The following is a 25469-nucleotide window of genomic DNA, read 5'->3' as shown; positions in this document are numbered from 1 at the left end:
TCTCCCCTTTTCCCTCTCTCATTCTTTTCCTATCATGAAGCAATTGGCTTGAGGATACAAGCCCCAGTCAGAGACTAGAATACCTCAACCACTGGCACCAGGTTAATGTTCTCTACTTGTTCAGCATTTATGACACCATATTCCTTAGAATTCGCAAGCGTGAGTTGGACAGACCTATCATGGCGTCATTGTGGTGACATCTAAGACCTGAGTTTTTGCTTTGGTGAAGATAAAGATGGAGTGATAGAGGCAATGGCCAATTTTCTTTAAATAGCTTTCTTTGTTTCCTTGGTGACACCAAGGCAAGATTCAGCTCTTACTAGCTTCTGTGGACATGCTACCATCTAAAGCACATAGACATCACTCCAATCCTCCAATACTGAAGTCCATAGTTCAGCCTTAATTTTCATCTCTTTACTAATACATGATTCGTAATTATACCAATCAAGTTTCCACAACTAAGTGTCTTAGACACAGCAGGGCCTCTATAAATAGTTAACTAATGAATGAAATGATCCTCAATTTATTTCTCTATAAATCTGAAAATATCTGCCTCTAATTTTTTTGACACATTTATATGATGGGACACATCATTCTCTCCATATGAATGCATTCTAGGCTAAGTGTGAAATGTTAATAGCTGAATCATGTCAAAAGTGTACAAGGAAGGGTTCCTGGGTGGCTCAGGCAGTTGAACAACTGTCCCACCCTTGAGTTTGCCTCAGCTCATGATCTCAGGGTTGTGAGACTGAGCCCTTGTGGGCCCCATGCTCAGTGCAGTCTGCTTGTCCCTCTCCATCTTCCCTTCCCCTCCCCACACCTGCCCAAACATGTGCTCACTCACATGCACGTATGCTCTCTCTCTCAAATAAATAAATAAAACCTTAAAAAAAAATCCCACAAGGAATTCTCAGTACAATCCTTTCTTCCACATCACACAGCCAATGTTTTAAAAGACCAGTACCAGGCCTCTAAGGACTTGCCAAATGAGCATCGTCAGGGTTAAAAATATAGAACTTCTATGCCTAGTAAGTGTCAAAAGCCAAGTCTCAAAAGCATTTTTTGAGCCTTGACACTTGTAAACAGCCTAAAACTCTAAAGAAATCTCTAGATTCATTTCCCCCTCAAAATGGTTACTTTTGCAAATCTTTAGTCATTAAATATGTGATAAGTTAGAGAGACCCACTAAAGAACAGGACAAGCATAGTTCCACCACCCCCACACCCGCGCCAAACAACATATTTTCTCTAACTTCCATCTTGATCTTTTAGTCTATCACCTCTTATGAGGCAACGTCTCTTAAAATTGTTTCATTTTTCAGTGCGGCAGGAATTCTTCAGACTGTCCAACTGAAAGTTCTCATTCTTGAATTCCATTTTAGTCAGTTTAATGAATTGAGCCCCATGGTTACAGATGTAGAGCTGCTCTCAATTCTCTTTAGATGGTAATGCCATACAAACATGGTAGTCAAGACACTTTAACCACTGAGGATTCTACAAATGAAGCTGTACTGGGAAAGAGAGGTGTGCTGACCAGTTGTCTAATACAAGCAATGAATAATAAGTATCATACAAAAATAATTTCAGAAATAATTGCCCTAAAGTTAGTAACAGTTACAAGGGAAGGCTTTGTCCTACATAAAATTCTCTTTTGTGATCACAGAAAACTTTTTGGGAGGTCCAGGGCTTCTCCAAATATTTCCGTATTACCTCATTTGTGCCAAGTAATGGTCATGTGTCAACAGAACATAAAAACTTACACAACACAAGAGTGTAATTTGTTTATCCAAGTCTTTCTGAATTCCTTCCTTTGAACTTTTTTACCTTCTCACCTATACTTTTCAAGAGAAAATTAATATGAATCATCCGACCACCTTTTCTTCTGTTTCAGGAAGTATCTCTCCTCTCCACGATGAACAGCTTTCACTTGTGCTTTTCAATCTTGTCCTGTCCTGTCTCGGTCTGAATCTTTTTCTATCCATGAAGCATCTATTTCTTTATCTTTCATCTATCCATCTACATTGTTTCCTTTACCTCAGACTTCTACACAAATTTCTAAATTCTGGAAACAAAACCAAACCAAGATACTTTCCCGAGTCTTATATTCCCTTTCTTGAAAGAATAGACATTTCCTAGTAGGTTTTCCCACCCCCCACTCTTTCTTTCATCTTCTCTTCATTTCTTATTTGCAATTTCATGATCAAAAGTGCTCTTTATTTACTTCAGTGATTATTGTTAGGATTTCCAAACCCAGTTCTAAGCTAAGCTGTTCACAGATGTTTCATTCTGTTAAAAGACCCGCTACAAAAGACCCGCTACTTCTTGAAGTTCTCTCCACCCCGACCTCTGGGTCATCTTTTACTTGATTCTCTTCTCTGACAGCTACTTTGTATTGTCTCTCCTTTTTTGGTCCATTAGCTTTCGGGATGTTCTAGAGTTCCGTTAACTAAATTGTTAATGGTAATAACTGAAGTGGTAGAAGCTGGTGAAATTGCCAAGGGAGTAGTGTGTAGATACAACAGAATAAAAGAGAGGTCTTGGAGGAAAGCTCACATTAAGGAGTAAAGCAGTGAAAACTGTAAAGACATTATGGAGGGCAGAGCAGTCAGAGAGGATGAAATAAAATCCAAAAGGCAGAAGAGAAGGGAACTGAAAGAGGGACAGTTACTGTGTGAAATGTCTCAACCCCGAAATTTATCCTCCTGGACTCCACCAAAGAGTCAAGGAGGAAAAGAACTTCAAAAGACATGATTATATTTGGAAATTAGGTGGTTTCCAGGTGAAAATCTATTTTTAAGGCTTTTAGGAATGAGTGGCCTTGAAGGAAATGGAATAAATAAGGGAAGGCTAATCTTGGAGAAATTAGGCGATGAAGGATAGAGCAGAAGTTTATGTACGTAGAAATGTGTGGCCTGTGGTATTTAAATGATTAGCCTGTAACATCTAAAATTCTCTTAATTACACTTTGCAGGACTTGCTTTTAGAACCTTGACAGGAGAATCTAAGATTCTGCCCCACATCCATAACTAAAGCAATGACTGCAGCCTGATAAACGCACACTATTATACCCTCAACTCAGCACCCCAAATCATACCTGTTCTGTCTTTATTAGGTGAGTTTAAGAAAATAAGCTTCTTGCAACCTATTAGCTGGTGATGGACCACAGGAATCTAACAAATAGTGAATTCAGAGAAGGAAAACCACTCGAAGAGTAATAACAAAATGCTCGAGTAGGCAAATTAATCTAAGGGTCCAAGTTTTTCTGTCATATTACTCATTAAACAGGCAGGTGCCTGCTCTTTCCTTCAAGGGAAAGAATAGTAATGGGCTACACCCTTCTCTCAAAAGAGATAAATCATTTTGAGGGTATATAGAAAGAAGGTGGCAACCATCATTCTAAGTTTTTGTTTCTTAGTTAAAGAATCTGATATTTAAGATATTTAAGTTTCTTAAATATTTAAGAACTATATATTCTTTATATGTGAATTTCTGTATAGAACATACAGCTGTCCAAGAAAAGGTTACGGTTTAGTTCCAAGAATCCTAGACTAGGGGATCAAAAGCCTGACTTCATGTGCTGGTTCTGCTAGTGATCTTGGACAAATCCCTTGGCTTCCGAGTCAAATTTTCTTTAGCTGAAAATGAAAAAACTCAGATCCATCTCATAGGATGAGAAGGTACAGAAATCTTCAAATGCTTGACATATATAACACAGCATTATGACAGATAAACTTTACTATGGCTGAATGATTAAAAAGACTTGTAAGTCAAAGTCAGGCATTTTGTAATAAGGTGACACTCACAGTTGAGACGTTTGAGGAAGAACTAATATTTTATTTTCTTTTTTTTTCTAATATTTGATTTTCAATGTGTTTCTGTGGGTCAGGCAAACTAAAAAGTACAAGGTAGATTCTTTGACCATGTTTCATAAATGTTTGTGAAAAGACAAAGCTATGGTGTACAAATATTTTATGTACACATGTTTTACATCTTTCTCCAAATTTAGCGGAGCTTAAGTGCATATAAAGGATTAATTTGATAATCAGATGTGAATCAGTGAAACATTCCATTTCTACATTCAAAAGTTGTTTTTCCTCTTCTGTATACTAAGGTATCTTGCATCTCTTTCTATTTGCCCTAGACAAGAAAATGAATACCTAGTGAATCATGTAGACTTAGACACATTTGCTGAAAGATTACAAATCAGCAAATTATAGGAAGATTAAATTAATTATGGGTGGAGCATGTTATTTTACCTCTGTGATATTTATATAGAATTTCGATTGATCTATTTTTAAAATTTTATGTTTAACTACATTTTAAGTTACAAATCAGCTTAAAAGGAGTAAATTTATGATAAGGGACATCATTAGGTATGAATTTGCCTCGAAATACATTTTTAAGAAACATTTAAAAAAATATTTTATTTATTTATTTGAGAGAGAGGCAGTGAGAGAGAGCATGGGCGAGAAGGTCAGAGGGAGAAGCAGACTCCCCGTGGAGCTGGGAGCCCGATGCGGGACTCGATCCCGGGACTCCGGGATCATGACCTGAGCCGAAAGCAGTCGTGCAACCGAGCCACCCAGGCGTCCCTCATTTTTAAGAAACATTTTTAAGCATCAAACTGGAACACTTCAATAATCTGAAGTTAAGGTTCAGTTTTCTAAATCCTCCTTTATTTTCTAAGGTTTGAGGTAGATACACCCCAAACATTTAGCATGATATAACTAAGATTTAAAATGCATACTAACCATGTGGAGCCAGAAAGACCAGCAATGTAGGTAGTACAATCTAAAATTCCCGCTTCATACAGGGCCTTGATCACACCTGAGAATCCGACCATGGCTCGGAAGCCTCCACCTGATCCCAATATGGCGACCACAGGCACCTAGAGTGATGAAACGCAGAGATCATTTGTAAAGTCATAAAATATATTCCCTTTTAGTTTCAATTTTCATGTTATGTGCTCCACATTTGGTAATAAAGAATTGTAGTTCACTCATACCTTGATAATATATCTATTTTCTTTAAAAGAAAATGTTTCATATAAGAAAATTAAGAATTAATGTCTATTAGAAAGCAGATGTGACTAAAATACCAACTAACTCTATTTAGAAATAACAACCATAACTCTGTATTAGCTTAAACCTTTGCAGTTTTTGGCTTGCTTTTGGGTGCACTTTTTTTGGGGGGGGGATTCTCTCAAAAATCCTGTAAAGTGAGCAAAAATGTCTTTGCTCATTTTGTAGATGGAAGTTCTAAAATGCTGATATTACCCATGTAAAATCTATTTGCTGATAATCTGGAGTTAAGTAAGCACTATGCCCTCTTGGTCCAGAATTCTTAACTGCTCCTTTATATGGACTCACTTAAAAATATACACTTTAAAAATGACAGGAGCTACAGAATCTATTTATTCTTTAATCTATTAAATATATTTGATGGAGTGGTCTCTATCTTTCAAGCATCACAAGTAGATCCAGGGAATATAGTTTAAGTGAGGCAGAAATGTAATAATAATTATGACAATATGGGTGCCTAGGAAGCTCAGTTGGTTAAATGTCTGCCTTCAGTTGAGGTCATAATCCCAGAGTCCCAGGATCAAGTCCTAGGTCTGGCTCCCTGCTCAGTGTGGAGTCTGCTTCTCCCTCTCCCCCTCCTCCCTGCCCCCTGCTCATGTTCTCTCTTCCTCTCTCTCACTTTATCTCTCTCAAATAAATAAGTAAAATCTTCAAAAAATAATTATTATGACAATAATAAAAATAGGGATATATGACATTTCTTGAGCTCTTACTCTGAGAGACAGAGAGAGAGAGAGAGCGAGAGAGCGCGTGCACAAGTGGGGGGAGGGGCAGAGAGGCTGAGCAGGGAGCCCACCTTGGGGCTTGATCCCAGGACCCTGAGATCATGACCTGAGCTGAAGACAGATGGTTAACCGACTGAGCCACCCAAGCGCCCCAGAAATTGTTTCATTTAATCTTCACAAAATCTCTATGAAGTGTCTATTTTAAGAGATGAGGGACCAAGGCACTTGGAAGAAACACCTTGAAGACTCGCTCAGGGTTACACAATCAGTAAACAGCAGTCAGGGATTAAACCCCAAGCTCTTATATCCAGGTTCATGCTAATATGTCTTCCTAAAATAAAGGGCTATAGACTAGGAGTACATGAGGTCCAGAAGATGTGGTCAATTCCAATCAGAGAAACTGAAGTGGTGGAGAAAGCTTCATAAATTAAAAAGAAACCCGAGCTTAATTTTTTTTAAATTTATTTATTTAACAGACAGAGATCACAAGTAGGCAGAGAGGCAGGCAGAGAGAGAGGAAGGGAAGCAGGTTCCCTGCTGAGAGAGAGCCGGACTCGGGGCTCGATCCCAGGACCCTGGGATCATGACCTGAGCCGAATGCAGAGGCTTCAACCCACTGAGCCACCCAGGTGCCCCCCCCCCAGCTTAATTTTAAAGATGCACAGTTATTCAACAGGGAGGGACGAGGGCAGGGAAGGAGGCTGTTCTCGAAATGGAAGCAACATGAGTCAACCAAGAGTTTCTGCAGGAGAGAAGCAAAGGCTGTCTGCAACATGACTAAAATACAAGCGTGTGTTTGTAGAGGGAGAGATTGTCATTTTCTCTGTGGTCCTGAACCATTATTGCTCAAGAGAGCGGGTGGTTTCTCTATACCCCAGGGCCTAGTTCTCAAAGTGTACACAGCCGTCTGGGTGTCCACAAGGTCAAAACTATTTTCATGAAAACAGTAAGATGTTATTTGTTTTTGTTCATTCTCATTACTTCATGAGTCTATGATGGACTTTTCTAGAAATTATAGGATGTGTGATACAGCAAGAGATTGAATTCAAAAGCAGATAACAAAAATCCAGCTGCTGTCTGTTAAGTCAAACAACAGAGATACTTATAAAAATGTAAAGCAATGTTGCCCTTCTCACCCTTTTTATGTTCTTGAAAATATGGTTATATTCATAAAATGTCATTTATATTAATATGATAAGGATTTATGTAAAATAAGTACGTATTTTAATAAGTTTTCTCAGCTTTCATTTTTCATATGGTAGATATTCATAGATATAACCCATATAAATAAAACCTCTTAGGAGTTCTTTTTTTTTTTTAAAGATTTTATTTATTTATTTGACAGAGAGAGAGATCACAAGTAGGCAGAGGGGTGGGGGGAAGCAGGCTCCCCGCTGAGCAGAGAGCCCAATGCAGGGTTCGATCCCAGGACCCTGAGATCATGACCTGAGCTGAAGGCAGAGGCTTAACCCACTGAGCCACCCAGGTGTCCCTCTCTTAGAAATTCTTTATATTTTTTAAGTATAATGGATTTCTGAGACCAAAAAGCTTAATAACCACTGCTCCAGAATTATCAGGCAGAATTATGAGTACAATCCAACATCTTCCAGGAAAATTCTGAGCCTGTTGAGGATGGGGGGAAGGTGGGGGTGGAGACAGACAAGGGAATAGGGAGTGGATGGATGGAAGTATTTCCTGGATGGACAGAGGCTGATGTGAAAGAAAAGTCAGACTGCAGGGGAGAAAGAGTGTCTTTTGTTTGATGCTGTTTCCCAATAACAATTATTAGCAAAAGAAAGTTAGAGATTGAAGACTGAGCAAAGATGGAGCAAAGATACTAGACCACGAAGCAGTTCAAAGCTTTATAAGAAACAAAGTGAAGAAAGAAATCCGCAGGGGTGGAAAAGCAGAAGCTGAAGTGAGTAGGGATGTTCTGACTGGAGTACAGTTCTTCTCTACTACTGAGTGGCCCCGAACGGAAGGAGCCTAGGCGTCCTAATTAGATGCAGGTTGGAGACCTCATTCATGAAAACACGCTCCAGCATTCGGTACAATGGAGAAAGTTAAATGGCTTTGAACCTGTACATGTTTAGATGTACAGAACGCTTTCAATCATACATGTTTAAATTGCAAATAACATAAAATACCTAAGTTCTTCAAAACCTGTCTGGAGGGAAAGAAAGCTAGGATAGGAAACAGAAGTGGATTATAAAGCAGGTGAACAGAGCACACTACAGTAATAGCTGTCAGAGGAGCTGTTAAGCCAGATAGGAAGTTAGAAGGAGGAAGCATCGGAATTAGGCCTTGAAGGAAGACTTGAATTTATGGACAATGTAATAAGAACAGTGAACATTTCCTGTTGTCAAGCACTGAGCCTAAATTCAAGCCAAGACACTCACAAGCTGAAAAGGACATGTGACATTGCAACAGTCCTCTAGGGAGTCAGGAAAAATAGGATTAAGAAGAGCTTCGTGGAGAAAAAAAAGTATTTGGGTTGATATTATAGAAGGAGGAAGACTGTTTATATTAAAAAATCATGTAGGGGCATTTGAGCCTGTTGATTTGGTTACTTGTAACGCTGCATTATTGAAAATATGTTAAATCCAATACAAATCAGATAGTTTAGAGTAAGAAAATTCTTAGTAACACATCTCACTGTTCAACACACAACAAGGAACTGCACTGTTGTTCAGTCAGATTTAGTAAGAAAAGTTGGAAGACTGAACATAAGACTTGCTCTAATCCTGAGAAAACAGCTCTCCCGATGTCCTTCTTCATAAGCCACTAGCCCAACACATACTTACGAATATCTGTGTTGTTAGGAATTTTCTGGAAATAGCCACTTACGAAACTGGAATTTGTTACTTATATAACCCATTGTTTTCATTATTGCTTTACAGTAAGTTCTTAGAATTTTCAGGTAAGATTTTAAAGTCAGGTATCTGAACTGCTAGCAGGTGAAAGAAATATCAGATACTTGTACATAAAAATGGAAAAATCAAATACTTGAATGACTGTGTAGATTACAATTCTCATCTGCATTTACTACATACGAATTAATCTGTTTTATGTATATCATTTAATTTTCACAACGACATTTTAAAGATAAAATAATTGAAACATAAGGAAGTTAACTTTTCTTATCACAAAGCTAGAAAGTAATGTCCTGTGGACTCAAAGCTGGATCTGTTAGCCTCCAAAGCTTTTAATTCCCTCTGCTTCATGATCTCTGAAAGCTTTCCCTATAACTAACTTTGTGACCTGGGGCACAGAAAATCCTCTTTGGACTCTGTTTCCTTACATGCAGAAGCACTGGGTAGCATTAGCAACCTTGAGGCCTTTAGCTACCAGTAACACTCGATTCTATAACTCATACAGAATATGAGTTATAAAATGATATAAGTATATACTTTTAATTAACATTAAAAAAGGGAGATTTGACTTATCAAGAAAGTAATGTATCTTTGGCACAAGCATGGGCACTTTCATTCAATTTATTTCATCTAATTTTCCCAGCCCTCGAAAGGAGATCATTTCCATTTTTCAGACGATGACGTATTTAATCCACATGAATACCTTGTCCACAATACAGACGCAGCTAATTGTTCATAGAACCACGACGTGAACTAAGGTGTCCACCGACACCGTAATTTACTCTTTCCTTTTACTCACTGTTGAGAAAGAAAGAGTAATCTTTGCTGAAAGAAACCACTTGATATTTAGCTAATTTATATTTCAGATTCATCTGTTACTTTGGAAGATGTCAGCCCAATTTTACGTAATAAATGAAGGCTAAATTTGGATGTTTTAATAACCTTGGTCATTCTGAAATAACTTTCAAAGTAGTAACTGAGGAGTTATAAGAAGCAGCTGTTAGTGCTGGCTCAAAATCTAAAAGAATCAGAGAAATGTGCTGTTGACAGGTTTTAGCTTATATTTAGACCTAAGAGCATTAGTATTTGTGCATAAATGATATCAATGAATATCTATCATACTTCTCTCATATGGTAACAGGAAATGAATTTTCATTTACCAAAAATCCTGTGGTTTTGATTAAATTAATTGATACATGGGCTTATGGATGTTATTAATTTCCTCCCTTGCAAAAGAAAATTCTCAAGTGCTTAAGGATTTTTTTTTTTTACATTTTCATAGGTTTTTAAGGTCTGAAAATTATATAAAGACTTTTGCCTCCTTGGCTCCTGTACTAGTCAGGGCTTTCCAGAGACACAGGATCAACAAGATGTATCTAGCTACGAACCTGTCTAGAAAGAGATTTACTTTATAGAATAGGCTCGTGAATTTAGGATGAATGGCAAGTCCAAATCTGCAGTATGGGCCAGCAGGCTCCAAAACCAGGAGAGTCAATAATGTGGTTCTAGTCTGAAGGCCAGCAGTTGGAGACCCAGGAGAGCCAATGGTGCAGATGAAGAGAAATGGAGTTTGTTGGAGAACTCCCTCTTGCTCAGGAAGGCTGATCTTCTTGTTCTATTCAGGCCTTCAAGTGATTAAACAGGGCCCACCCACATTATGGATTGTAATTTACTGATCTGAATGTTAATCTCACCTAAAATCACCCCATTTCATGTTTTAAAGAGGCAAGAGAAAAGGACGTAGTATCTCAGTGCCAAAACTATCAAGTCTTAAAAACGATACTCGAAATTATGAAAAATACAAAGAGAAAGTTTTTTTTTCTTGGGAAATTATTCATTTAACAAATACTTTTCACGCAAGTGGGAAAAGGTGCTTTTATATATAACTCTAGTGATATGATATGAAAGTTCACTTCATTATTAAGTATTTAGTAAGATACTGACTTAAAATACTTATAGTACATTTTTAAAGCACCTAGTGCAGTTGATTAAATACATTTTTTAACTTCTAAGAGAGTTTATCATTTTCTTGACTGGTAGGAGGGAGGACTACAAGTCAAAAAAGTTACGTGTTAGAATTTCCTACACCAGTTCCTCGCTAGTATCATAATAGATGGTTATAGTCATTTGAATTGTTATGTGTTTGGGTTTGGGTTTTGTTAGCAGTATCACTTACAAATTATTCCTTTTTCTCTTTTTGTGTATAAAATCAGGCAAATAAAGAATGAAGATGCCATAAACTCCACATTATTGAAATTGATTTCCATGCCCTTTACTCTGCCCCAAATCATCTCTATTTTTGCCAGTTTGGAGAAAAATATGGTACAAATGTCAAATCAGAACTCTTTCTTCCTCTGTTTTTGCTGAAAGTCAATTTTCCTCTGTTTTTACTGAAAGTTAATTTTCCAAAGTGCCAAGCAACTGCCAGCCCCCAGCTCCCCAAAGCACGAGTCAAAACACCTGAAGATACATTGAAGGATGTGGCCAAGACCTAGTTTTGCAACCCTCAACTGATTATTCCCCACCAATTTATAAAAGGGGTCAGAGAAACTGTACTGAAAATGAGAGAGCCAACCCTATGAGTATAAAGGAGAACCAAATAAGGAGCACGGATTCTTTTCTTTTTAGAAGTTTAAATGAGCACATCACAGTGATTATCCCAATATTAAAACTGTTTAGGCTTTAGACTGCTTGTTTGTGCATCCTAGGTTTTTACTCATAATTATTATCATTATTTATGATTATTATTTTTTTGGATTAGAAGATGGAAGCAAAGATGACAATTACGGAGTCTGATCTGCCCGTGCATCTCCACAGTATCGGCAATGGGAGGATCAGTCATGGCTCCCTGGACTGGGCAAATGGTAATCCCCGCAGTGGGGTTTACCTCCCCACCATCCTGTGCCCAGCACCGGCCCTCTCAAGGTGCTTTCTGGTCCATTTCTGGTCAGGTACATAAGCAACACCTTTGTACACAAAGGGAGGGAACTCACTGACTTGGTTTGCTTCAGGAAATGTATGAAAAGTAGTATATATTATCTCATTTCAATTTATTTACAATTTTTTCCAGCACAGCCATAATTTCACATGCAAAATTTAAAAAGTGAGTTTACATGAAATTAAAATGCATTATTGTTAGTAGCGTTTAGTTTTCATCTGGTCCCCTGCCCTTTCAGCCCAGTAAGATCCTCACCTAATGCCCATTTGCTTTATAAAACAAATTTAAACCTGCAGCAAATCCAGCACCTGTCCCCATCTGCCGCCTCCCTCCCTGCTTGGACACATGTGTTTCTGCAAGCCTCCCCTGACCTGTTTCCCGGGAGCTCGGTAGTCTTCAGCAGTCACGTGCCTTACAGCGGACAGCCCTACTGAGTGGAGTCTGGGCCTCCTGGATGTCTACTTTGTAGACCAAAGCCAGCTCTCTTACTCCTTGGCTCTTCACATCCTACCACTACCTCAGATGAGCCTCGAAGTCCACCTCGTGAATCCTGAAACTTGACCCTTGGAAGCCCACACCCGCTCAGCACACCTCCCTGTCCTCTGCTATTGGGAATTCTACACTGTCTGCCCTGCAATATTTGCAATCTAAGAGGGGAATAAGTATTGATAGTAATGGGTGCCTGGATGGGTCAGTTGGTTAAGTGTCTGCCTTTGGCTCCCGTCATGATCCCAGGGTGCTGGGATCGAGCCCCGCATCAGGCTCCCTGTTCAGCGTTGGGGAAGGGGGGCGCTTCTCCCTCTCCTTCTGCCCCTCCCCCTGCTCCTCCTCTCTCTCTCTGTCAAATAAACAAAATCTTAAAAAGAAATAATTGATAGTATAAAGTTCTGTCATCCCAACGAAGGTAAGAAGCAAGAGGGAGAATATTCTGGAAGACGGAAACAACATACACAAGGAATACACATTCTCACGGACCACTCAAGCCTGACTTCTATTACCTCCTTCAGGAACTGTTTTGCTCTGCCTCCTCCTCTGTCCCCAGATGGGCTCTCTTCTCTAGTCTTTCACTTAATTTATATAACAAACAAATACAGATTAGCACTCATAAAGTATATTATTTAAGGTCCACTTTATACTTCACCCAAAGGCATCTATCTGTTTAAACTGAAGTTATTTCATATAGTCTGCCTTGAAACACGTTTCTCTTATATTCTCTGATGAAGGTTTTAAGTAGAATTCCCTTCTCTTGCTTCCCCACTATTCCACTTCCAGATTTTAGTCCCCCAACCAGCCTGGCTTTGTTACGGTCAGTTACTAGGGAACAGAAACGATAGATTAGCATTTCCCTTCGCATACGACTGTAATCTGGAAACTTCATCTGACCAAAAGCTATTTTCAGACAAGAAAATTTATAAGAATGACTTCTAAACAATCCAACTATGCCCCCAAGTCCCCATGTACACAGTCTTACAGATCTTACTCAGAAAAGATTCCAGGCCTCTATTCATAGAGAAATTACACTAATCAGAGACACTGTTCTAACAACAAGCTTGCTTATCAGATTTGAATTCCACAACTATTAAAGCTGAAAAAGAAAGGAGTGGTTTGAAGAAATGACTTCACGGAAACACATAAAGAATGGAGAAATGGAAGCTGATTGAAAATGAAACAGACACGAGAACACACAGATCAGTTCAGTCTGGACAAGGAGTAACATATTTTAGAAAGACTTCTCTTCAAATGATTCAAATCGATAAATTAAAAAAACATATATTCTCAATGATTAAAAAAAAGTTTTAAAAAAGATTTTATTTATTTATTGGAGAGAGAGTGAGAGAGAAAGCACAAGCAGGTGGCGGGGAGAGGCAAAGGAAAAGGGAGAAGCAGGCTCCCCACTGAGCAAGGAGCCTGATGTGGGACTCGGTCCCTGGACCCTGGAATCATGACCTGAGCCAAAAGCAGATCCTTAACCGAATGAACCACCCAGGTATCCCGAGAATACAATTTTTAAAAGTCTTAGTACTTCAAAGAATAAATTCTTGGGTTATGAGGCACCTTAACTATTTGACTAATTCATTATAACAGACAGAAAAGCTAAGATTTTATTAAATTGGACAATGATTGCCCTTGGGCGTTATGCAGCAGAACAGAAACACTCAAGTAGTACAGTCACTATTTTATTGAGCAACTACTATGTGCCTTTACAGATTGTGCTGGAAGCTTATAAGCTAGTACTTATCCTTTCACCTAATAAGAGACACAGTCTCCATTTTACAAGTGAAGCATAGAAGGGAACGAATGTGTCCAGGTTTATACTGCCCAAATTTATTCAACATTTTAATTTGACACTGAAGTCCCAAGCTGGATGTTGTCTGTTTGTTGAACACTGGGAACAGGACAAGCAGAGTCTCTGCACCGAGAATTAAGCAGGACTGTTCTTTCTTTGTCAAACCGCCATGACAGCCTGTCCCTCATACCGTAAGGACGATTAGCCAGAACTGACTAGAAAGTGAAGTCTCATCAGAGAGCAAGGGAGTTGGGAGCTTAAGAGATCTCTGACTGAGGAGTAACATAAAAATAGGAAACTATCACATGCATTGTGGGAATGAGTGGTTCTGAATATATCTAAAGTAATTATTTTGGACAAGAGAAAAAACTCTAGACCGAACAAAAACAACTACAGTAAAAGTTTGAATTCTAAGAATGACTTCCCAAAATATGAATTTAATATATTTTGAAGAATATTCCAGACAGAAACATAATTGCCTCATTCTCTACCCATTGCAGAAAAGCCAATTTGTATGAATATTGGGCCAAGTTTCATCTTCCCAGAAAGATTCCTTTTTTCCACAGAACAAGGAGTGCACTGGGTGGGGGGCGGTACGGCAGCAACTTTCCCTTTGCAAAAGGAAAACCTAAGGACAAAGGCAAACAGGGCATCTGGATCAACGTGTCCCACCTACATTTCTCATGGAACAGTTCCAACTGGGATCTTTTCATCCAAACCTCCTCATCCTGCGTCTCCTCCCTAACAACCCGACACTGTGTTCCTCAGTTCTGAGTCCCTGATCCCTCTCCCTAGCCAAGGCGTCCCCTGGGTGCAGCACCAAGCCACTGTCCGAATCTGTCCCCTGACCCACACAACACAAGATTTACTGGGCATCCACCATGTGCTAGGAGCCAGGCCAGGTACTGGGAATGTGAATGTAAATAACACAGACACTGTCCTCGTCTTCAAAAAACTTATATTCCACTGGAGAAAACAGACACTAAATGAGTATCTCTATGTTTTAAGTCTGAGTGTCGTCAATGCTGAGAAGATAATGCGCATATTTGTGCCACAGAGAATATAACCAAGACCTAAGGGACATTGGGGGAGGTGGCGAGGGGGACAGTCTCAGAAGAAGCTACGTATCTACTGCTTAAAGAACGGAAGGGAGGGTGCTAGCTACCTGAAAAGCAGATGGGGTGGGGAGAAGGCAGGTACAGAGGAAGCACGCTATAGGGAGAAGGAACAGTGTCTAGAAAGGCACCAGCTGGGGAAGGGTTCTGAGGAGACATGGAGCTAAGAGGCAGCACTTAGCGAAGGAGCATGGTGTGAACTGGAAAAAACGGGAGTTGGAGAGATGCTGGGAAGCCAATCCTGAGAATGGTGGAAGGATTTTCAGCTCTGGTTTGGGAGCGAACAGAAGGTAGGGAGAGGGAAGATAGGCAGAGGTGGAACTACAGAAAACAGAAGTGTTGTGTTCCCTTTTAGTTCCCTTTAGATGGGAGGGATGCCAGTTAAGAAATCAAGCAGGTACATAAATGTTCAGCTCTGAAGCTCAGAAGGGAGGTTTTAAGTCCATGATCTACATGGGGAGTTCTTCGGACACAGGTGCTGGGTGACATCATGGAAGGGAGTGAAAATTCTTAAAAAAAAAAAAAAAAAGATTTTATTGATTTATTTAGATTTATTTAACAGAGAGTGAGTGAGAGAGAGAGCCCAAGCAGGGGGAGCAGCAGAGGGAGAGGGAGAAGCAGACTCCCCGATAAGCAAGGAGCCTGATGCAGGACTTGATCCCAGGACCCTGGGATCATGAGCGGAGTCAAAGGCAGAAGTTTAACTGACTGAGCCACCCAGGTGTCCCAGGAGAGAAAATTCTTAAGAAGAACGCAGAGTGAGGAGACAGAAAACACTTCTGTTTAAAGAATGCACAGGGGAGGATCTCCTACAGGGCCCCGAAGAGGCAGGATGAAAACGTGAAGAGGAGGCAGTCGGTGAACGGCAGAGAATGTTTCACAAGGTGGGGAGACAGAGTCATTTGCTCCAACAGGGTCCAGGGAGACAGGGGAAGATCTTTCGTACTTGTTAGTACGGGGGACTGGTGAAGCAGCTGCAGTAGAATCCTGAGGTCAAAAGCCTGAGAAAGTGAAGAAAGAGGACGAGAAGGTGTCGGAAACGTGGAGAAGTCTGGGAACACAAGGAGAGAAGTGGAGAGACAGGAGGAGGGAAGGTCCAAGAGGTAGAGGCAGACAAGAAGGGAGGCGGGGAGTGGTCTTTGGAGGACTGCACAATTGAGACAGTTGCTATATTGGGGCTCCTGGCCGGGGCTGGCAATCTGTATCTGCTGTTGGTCTTCATTTGGAAGAGAAGGAGCTGTTTCCTCCACGGAATTCGAGAGGGAAGCAGCAAAGGATAGCGTAACTTAGGGAACACAGCAATCCTCAGGCAAGAAAGGAAGATCTGTCATCTGATGCCTGTTGACCTCTCTTTGATTAGGAGGCAGGTGTCTCAGCTGTGAGGACGACAGAGGGTTATCAGCAGCTGGGAGTGAAAGAAATGATTGTTGCAAATGAGTGCAAAGCAGTGAGGCAGCGGGGGTGGGAGGGGTGGGCGGGGACGGATTGCAAAAGAGCATCTGGCAAATGAAACTGACGGCCAGGAATTAACAGAGGTATCTATTTCTTGCTTTTTTTCTTTTTCTAACAAACCCATTCCTTCTTCCAGGCCTGACTAACAGTCTTCAATTCCAGGAGGACCTGCCCATTATAGGGGAGGGAAAGGTTTTCCTCGACCCTCTTAAGGTCTCTGGCTGGGTCTGAAAATTAAACTGACAAGAGAAGTTAACAGGAAAAAAGCATACAGATTTATTTAAGGTAACTTTTATGTGACATAGGAAGCTTTCTAAGAAAATAAATACCAAAGAAACAGTTACAGGGACCCCTGGGTGGCTTAGGCAGTTAAGCCATCTGTGTCTGGCTCAGGTCATGATCCCAGGCTCCTGGGATAGAGTCCTGCATTGGGCTCCTTGCTCAGCAGTGAGTCTGCTTCTCCCTCTGCCTGTTCCTCCCCCTGCTCATGCTCTCTCTCTCTATCTAAAGTAAATAAAATCTTTAAAAAAAGAAAAAGTTCATTCAATGATCCCATGGGGGAGGGGGTTTGAGGGAAGGGCAAAAGGGGTGAAGGGGGTGGGAGGTATAGGTTTCCAGCTATGGAATGAATAAATCACGGAAATGAAAGGTACAGCAGGAGGAGTATCAAATGGTCAGGGGTACTGTAACCGTTTTGTATGGTAACACATAACAGCTACACTTGGTGAACTAACGTAACCTTGTATGTCAACTATACTTCAATTACAAAACAATAAAAATACAATAAATTTCAACGATCCTTTTAAATCCGAACCTAAACTTTTCTTACTAATAAACATCTTGTTTGTGCATAAGTATGCCTATGCATCATCTTTTTAAAACTATAGCTGATCAACATTACTAAATATGGACCACACTTCCTCAAAGAATTTGTATTTACGAAACACCTTATCTTAAAAAGCCGAAGATACAACGCTCAATCAATCTCAATATTTCCATATTTGGGTGCACTTTGGGAGACAGTGACTATTAAATTGGAGTAACATTTGAAACATTTCCTACTCACATCGCGTGTAGAATATAAACCTTCACTATTCTCTGGACCCAGGAGTTTCTTCATGTTTTCCTTTATGTTTTCTTTTCTCTGTTGTCTGAAAGTTTTCTCCTGATCACACAGAGCCATACTGAATCGGAGGTCTGGGGACGAACTGTGTATGAAACAGAAAGTCATGAGCCAATGTCCCAGCAGTCTTGTTAGAAATCACCCAGTTCCCAGTACCTTCGCTGATGTATGCTCATTGATCCCCTCAAGCCATTTCCTAGAAAGGGACGTGAAACAAGAGTATAAAATGATGGCTGGCTTAAAGCTGCAGGTTCCAAGGCATGTTTCCAGAAAATAAGAGTAGGAGATGTTTTTTAAAAAACAAAAACAAAAACAAAAACAAGCAAACAAACAGCCCCTGATAAATTCATCTTATAGCCAAGACTTTGGGAAGTGCTTCAGAGAATAAACCTGTTTAGATCTGTTTGGCACAGTATTTCCAATGTTGACGTGATGAGGAAAGCCTTCCCTTGGCCCTCCCTCCCCCACTTCTCCATGATGCAACACTAACATTCCCAAGAGTCTGTGTTCTGAGGAGCACACCTGTAGAAATACCATCTTTGATAAAATGCCTTGTCTAAGAGATGTCCCCCTGTGACCACAAAAGGAACTTCTAATGGTAGAACTTTAGACAACCACAAATAAGCCAAGAGCTGGAGGATTTGGGGACCCTTATGTTGTACAGCCTTCCTTTCTAATAATGGCAGCAGCAACTTCTCAGATCCCTGTACTATGTCAGAAACCACACTAGATATGTAGGTATGTATCACTGTTGAAATATTGGGAGTAAATCTTACACATTATTATACAATATATTATTTTTATAACTCCGTATCACTGATCAAAAACACTGAAGCTCTGAAAGGTTAGGATCACAGAGCAAATATGTGATGTATTTTCCACAATGCAACAATGCCTCACAAATGAGGTCCAATACTGAATTCTAAAACCAGCTACTGAAATTAAAAAAAAAAAAAGAACAAAAAACCTAGAAATCTATGTTGTGATGTGAAGAAATCCAAATGTACAAAGCAAGAGGTTTCCTAATCAAATATTATCTCTTTACTATTCATAAAAGTGAGTCCTTCCCTTTAGAATGAATTAAATATCATTTCTGTTAATTCAGTGTATTTCTTTTTTTTTCTTTTAAAGATTTTATTTATTTATCTGAGAGAGAGAAAGAGAGAAAGCACAAACAGGGGGAGAGGCAGAGGAAGAAGTAGGCTCCTCGCTGAGTAGGGAGCCCGACATGGGGCTCAAACCGGGAACCCTGGGATCATGACTTGAGCCAAAGGCAGATGCTTAACCCATTGAGTCCCCTAGGCACCCCTAATTCAGTGTATTTCTTCCAATGTATTTCTTCCAGTGAATTTCTTTCTTCTTTTGGTGTATAGACCAAAAGAAGACACTCAGTAGCCTCTGGGCTATGTACTCTAATGATATTTGATCACTGCAAATATTTTAATTACTACTTCCCAAAGGACAAATATGGAAAACTCAAAAAAAAGCATATATGATTAAAAATAAAGAACAGAAGAATAGTTTCACTAGCAAATTTTTAAAATATTGCTATTATTAATAATTTTTAAGAAACATTTGAAGTATCTATTTTCCAGTACCTGGGAAAGGCAAAGTAACACTGTTCTCATATATTCATTTTGGGAATAAAAATTTGCACAATACTTTTGAAAGTTGTTCAGTGATGAGCACCAAAAATAATTAAAATGTGTATTCCCTTTGAGCAATTCTATTTTTGGACATCTATTTTAAGAAAAGTAACTGTAGGGGCTCCTGGCTGGCTCAGTGGGTTGGGCCTATGCCTTCGGCTCAGGTCGTGATCTCAGGGTCCTGGGATCGAGCCCCGCATTGGGCTGTCTGCTCGGCAGGGAGCCCGCTTCCCCCCCGGCACCCCCCGACCTGCCTCGCTGCCTATTTGTGATCTCTGTCAAGTAAATAAATAAAATCTTAAAAAAAAAAAAGAAAAGTAACTGTAAATTTTGAAAAGATCATTTAACCACATTATCCAATATAAAAATGGTCAGTATAGTATATTAAAACGTGGATTACACAGTTTTTAAATTTGACTATTATGAGGCTTAGGCAACAAGGAGGAAAGAGATCAGAGTGAATGAGTGTTTTTTAAGTTAAGCCTTAGGATAAATTCTCTGTTATTTTTTATTATAATATATTAGGTTGGGTACCTTCTAACCATTTTAATAAAAATCTCACCTACACAGTTGTCTCTGTGAATTCATCTCAATTGTGTTTCCTTTTCTGCTCCTAAGAGTAACCACTACCTTCGACTTGCTCTTTAGTATTCCAAGGTATTAATTTATAATTTTACAGTATATATTTATATCTCTAAATTATAGAGTCATTTTACAGTTTTTTAGGTTTTTTTTAATAAATGGTACCAACTGTATGTATTCTGTAATTTCTTCTCCATGAAACATTTTGCTTTTGAGATTCACATAAATAGATATATAAATAGAAATAATTCAAACATTTTTACTATTATGGAGTATTTCCATGATTAGAATATAATTTATTTATCTATGAACATTGGGGTTACTTCTAATTTCTCTAAACTATTACAAACAGTTTTACTATGAACATGTGGTGCACATGTGGAAAACTTTTCTATATCATATTTATATAAAATAATATATGCTTTTTCTAAAGGACACCTCATTAAATCATCACAATATGCTTCTAATGCACTTTCTTATTTTACAAATGAGTAAAAAAGTGATTAAACATCTTTCAGCTGTTCACATAATTAGCAAGAGGCAGATTTGAAACTAGGACTTCTCATTCTGGAACTCATGTTCCTTATAATATACAATGCTGATCACTATCTTACATTAAGCACAAGGAGTTTAATATTTTAAAAAAGATTTTATTTATTTATTTAACAGAGAGAGAGATGTCACAAGTAGGCAGAGAGGCAGGCAGAGAGAGGAAGCAGGCTCCCTGCCAAGCAGAGAGCCCGATGCAGGGCAAGATCCCAGTACCCTGAGATCATGACCTCAGCTGCCTTCAGTGTCATGAGCCACCCAGGCGCCCAAGAGTGTGATTTTTTTTGAGCAATAAATACAGATGTTTAGAAGATATTAGTATAAACTGTAAAAGAAAATTCAACATATTGAGTAATTTTATAAATAGAGTAAGAGAAGTTTGGTTCATTTATTTCCTCTTTCATGTATTATCTTTTTTTTTTTTTTTCAAAGATTTTGTTTTTTTGACAGAGAGAGAGTGAGAGAGCACAAGTAGGGGGAGGGGCAGAGAGAGGGAAAAGCAGGCTCCTAGCCAAGCAGGGAGCTCGACGCAGGGCTCAATCCTAGGACCCTGGGATCAAGACCTGAGCCAAAGGCAGATGCTTAACTGACTGAGCCACCAGGAGCCCCTCATGTATTATCTTTAACTCTAATTTTCTTTCTTGATTTTACTTTATATCTAATGGAAGACATTCCATGGAAAGTTGACTTTTTCTTTAAAGAACATTTCCATTTCAGAGACCAAATGAACACGTAAAAATAGAGTTTGATTAAAGATCATTATAAACATATAATAACTTGCTTCTCGACAATGTATCTTAATTAGCTGAGTTTTTCCTACATTTTTTTGATAATTATGGTTTGTTACAGTGAATTTCTTTTACATGCTATAGGCCTAATTACAGCACTGAAAACCATTTCCCATTAAGACAAATAGCATGACTTTCTTGTCAAATAATAAAAAATTTTCTAATCTCATGCTATAAAATATACTACTTTGAAGCAAGAATCAACACAATGCAGAGTAACACAACTCAATTACTTGGACTGCCCTTTGATACTTCCTGATATATCTTCAGGGACAGTGGTAATTTATGTAGTAATTTACTAAGCTCAATCAACGTGTTACAGGAACCAAAATAAGAGAAAGAAATACCTAACCCAATGTCAATGTATCCATCCTCATTCATTTGGCAAATCACACAATAGGAGAATATTACACTAATTCATGTGGTGTACTAGTTACTTTGGTAAAACCCATTTTCACAGGGAAGTTCAAGGAGACACAGAGAGTTTGAGGGAGGTGGGATATAGTGAACTCAGCGTTAGATCTGGCTAATTCTCCAGGTAGGCCTGACTCCTCTAAGATGCATCATTTGGAAATAAATAATTTCCCAACATGTTTTTGGAGACAACTTTGAAAGAGCTAAATGCTTCATGGAACTTTACTATTTGCAGTCCTGCTGATCTCCATATACAAAAACAGTCTCAATTTTCATTTTTTCTTTTTTATAGTTTCCTGTTTCTGTTTACTTTCATGTTTTTGAATATCTATCTGAATCAACGATGAAAAAGAGACTTAAATAACCGTATTGTTCATTTCTGTGGGAAATGAACCTCAGGGAGAACTCTCTAAAAGCTCTTATTATTGACCTTACAAGCCCTAAACTCTATTACTTAAAGACCAAACTACAGGAAAATTAAGCAAAGATATTACATTTATTATTATTTTTTAATGCAGTAGCTAACAGGGAAGAGCTAAAGCAAAGTCTAATACATTTTTTATACAAGTGTCAGAATTATTTTATATTTTAAAAGTTTACCCTTTAAAAATTAAAATAAATCAGTGGATCACTCACAATATTTTCCACCCAATGAAATAAATGTACTTACCAAACTTCAAGAGACATTTCCACAAACATTTCAGTGACCTAGAACAGATGTATTAATCAGATTAGGCCATAAAATGGATGTGTGTTACATATAATGCAAACAAGGTCAAAACAATTTTCGAGTGCCAGATAATTTTTAACCTAAAAGAATTCTAAAAATAAAAGTAATATAGCATCGTGAAGACCCTAAATTATGGGGGTGTATATATATATATATATATATATATATATATATATATATATATATATATATATATATATAATTTTGCTATTCTTCATGATAAAGCCTATTTAATTAGTCATTTTAGTGAATGTAAGAATTGCCTCTACACAGTTGTTTTCTTCTTCCACTAAAATGAAGTAGTTGAGTTCTATAAACATTATGCATGAAACCTAAAAATTGCCTCTGAAGGTGTGCCTATTACTCAGGAACTATCCCTGGGCCAAGAAAGCCTGGGTGAAAATGTACACAGGTGCATTTGTGACAAGTGTGGGCTGGAATAAACTGGAGACAGAGCACCTATCCAAGATGGCAGCAGGACCAGGGGCCGGCCAACTATGGTCAGCTCAGGAAACATCTACAGATGTTTCTGTAGATGTTTGAGTTGGTGGGGCTGTCTGAGTTGGTGGGGCTCAGGTTTTTATTTTTTCAGCTGTGAGCCAACCAAATTTATCAGAGGACTCCGTCCTGCCAATGGGCCAATTGCACCTTAATGGAAAAGAGAGTGATTAATATCTACAGAGAAGAAGAGGTATTAAAAGGTGTCTTTCTGAAGACTATACATCTGTTGTATGGAAAGACCTTCTCTGTACTACCCCCTGCCACTACTTATGAATAATGTAATTTTAGACTGTTATGAGAACCAAATGAGAAAATGTTTTGCAGGTTGCTGCGTAACTGTAAAATGGTGCTTTTTTTTTTTTTTTTTTTTAAATATCAGTTACCCTAGATTATAGTTAGAGTGAACCTGCCCAATACCTTTGGATAGAACAGAACTCGGATATGCTTCTTAAAAGGTGAAGAGGATGTTTTTGGAAGCAACACAAAATGCTATAGATTATTGGCTTTGTTTTCTCTTTGGTTTCAGAGGATGGGAAAAAACAAGCTAGAAGGAGCTTTCTAAAAGGTTAAAATAAGTTCATGGCTAACTCTCAGGACTGCATTTTATGAGTAAGAAAAAGGTACTGAACTCATCTGTACAAGAATTTGCCTCTCCCACTAGACTGTGAGCTTTATCTTATATAGATCTCTATTACTAGCTCATTGCACAGTCTTTGGTATTCAACACATAATCGATACATACCTGTTGAATTACTGTGCATGTGTGTGAGGGATGGCACAAGGTGGTCTTTCCTTATCAAGAAACATTTCATCGCTTCTAAATATACAATCATGGGTTGGTCTAACAAACACAGCAGGTCCTCTAAAATCCCATGACTTTTATTCATCAAGGCAGCATATCACATTACTTTGAAGTTAACAAAACAATCAAGAATCCCAGTACAAATGGAATTACACATGCCCAGATGAATCAGAGTCAGTTTATAAGTAAAAAAGGTGACTGGCTTCTAAATTAATGTAACGGCTCTCTGTTCTACCAATGGTAGCCCTGCTCAAACCACATCCCAGTACATCGTGTCAGTACCCTATTTCTAAATTTCAAATGGAGTCTTTCCCAAAGAGAGCTTAGAAAACGTTATAGTGAATGAGGCCGCTTTGGATATTTAGTGAGAAAAACAAGATGTGGGTAAAACATGGTCTGTTTTTTTCCCCCCAAAAAACATATGAAAGCTGGTATTAAAATGAGACCAGATTTACTGTTTTTGTCGCCAGAGGGCAAAAACACCACAGGAGAATGGAAACTCAAAGAACAACATTACGACTCTTTGTTAAGTTTTCTAACAAACGGAAAGATTTGAAGCTGGAATGGGCTTCTTAGTCCGATGTGCCTCGCGATGACAGACTTGAGAAAAAAGATGGCTCCTCAACAGGCAGGTCCCTAAGCAATTCAGATGTTAAGATAATCAATGCCTGGTTGTACCTAATGCCTACTTGTCCCAACAACTTAATAAATAAAAGGAAAATCAACTGCGCTATGTTCATAGTCACATTTGTCTTTGCCACAGAATGTCCCTTCTATAACCACCCATAGCGCTTCTTGGCTAAGACATCCCTAATCCTAGACTGACAGGTAAGACTTCCTAAATGAAGGCAGGAGGAGAGAAGGGAAGACACAGGATTTTCCCGCCATGCAGGGTAATACAGAATGTGTTGTGGTGGGACTTGTCACATGGATGGGATCCTTATTTCCACATGTTGCCCAGGTGGATCACCCACAATCTGGAGGAAATTTTAAACTCTCCCACCTGATGTGCCATGCTCAGACATGCTATGAAAACTGACATTTACAATCTCGCCACACCTTTTAACCTGAAACATGTCATTCAGATGCGATAGCCACAAAAACATGTACTTCCTGTGAGGCATGAAACAAGTCTTGTAAATTCCTTTCCACCCACCACATCACGGTCTTCCACACTGCTTGTAGTCTCAAGGCAATCTGAAGGAAAGGTGACCAAGTCTCTCTGGCTCTCCCCAACCCCGTAACGCCTAGCTAGAAACCAGACAAATGAGAAGAACTCCACCTCTTCTAGGAATTATAAAGGTAAGAAGCAGACTGTACTCAGTGTACGTTCCTGTGGAAAACAACAATCTCATCTTTGAATTCCACAGAGGAAAGCAACTTTAGATGCTTACAATGGGAGACGTTCACCTGGGGGGTAGGGAGATGGGGAGAAGGTAAGGACCTAGAGGAGAGAAACTATATCAAGAAGCCATTTTAGATTTTAAAATAATTTACTTTTTAAAAGATTTTATTTATTTATTTGAGAGAGAGAGCAAGAGAGAGAACATATGGGGGAGAGGGAGAAGCAGACTCTCTGGTGAACAGAGCGCCCAATGCTGGACTGGATCCCAGGACCCGGAGATCATGACCTGAGCCCAAGGCAGAGGCTTAACCCACCCAGGTGTCCCTTAAAAATAATTATTTAAAGTACCTAACTGGGGCACCTGGGTGGCTCAGTGGGTTAAAGCCTCTGCCTTCCACTCAGGTCATGATCCCAGAGTCCTAGGATCGAGCCCCATGTAGGGCTCTCTGCTAGGCAGGGAGCCTGCTTCACCTCCCCTCCCCCGCCTGCCTCTCTGCCTACTTTGGTCTCTGTCAAATA

At 39.1% G+C, this 25469-nt stretch overlaps 1 protein-coding gene across 1 annotated transcript in view; it reads right to left on the bottom strand.

Annotated features, from left to right (window-relative positions):
* The window catches only part of LOC111150782 (phospholipase A2 group IVA), a 164086-nt gene that overhangs the window by 55081 nt on the left and 83536 nt on the right, over positions 1-25469 (bottom strand). The window contains exons 7-9 of the mRNA XM_022508381.1: positions 22243-22280; positions 17537-17678; positions 4751-4887 (exon numbers count right to left, since the gene is read on the bottom strand). Of these exons, the coding sequence (XP_022364089.1) occupies positions 4751-4887; positions 17537-17678; positions 22243-22280 (317 nt within the window). The remainder of the gene's footprint in view (positions 1-4750; positions 4888-17536; positions 17679-22242; positions 22281-25469) is intronic.

The sequence above is a fragment of the Enhydra lutris genome, unplaced genomic scaffold, assembly GCF_002288905.1.
Source record: "Enhydra lutris kenyoni isolate GAN:26980312 unplaced genomic scaffold, ASM228890v2 scaffoldscaffold24, whole genome shotgun sequence".
In the NCBI taxonomy this organism is placed as follows: domain Eukaryota; kingdom Metazoa; phylum Chordata; class Mammalia; order Carnivora; family Mustelidae; genus Enhydra; species Enhydra lutris.
Note: the sequence above shows the minus strand (reverse complement) of the source record. Positions and strands in the feature narration are given on the sequence as shown.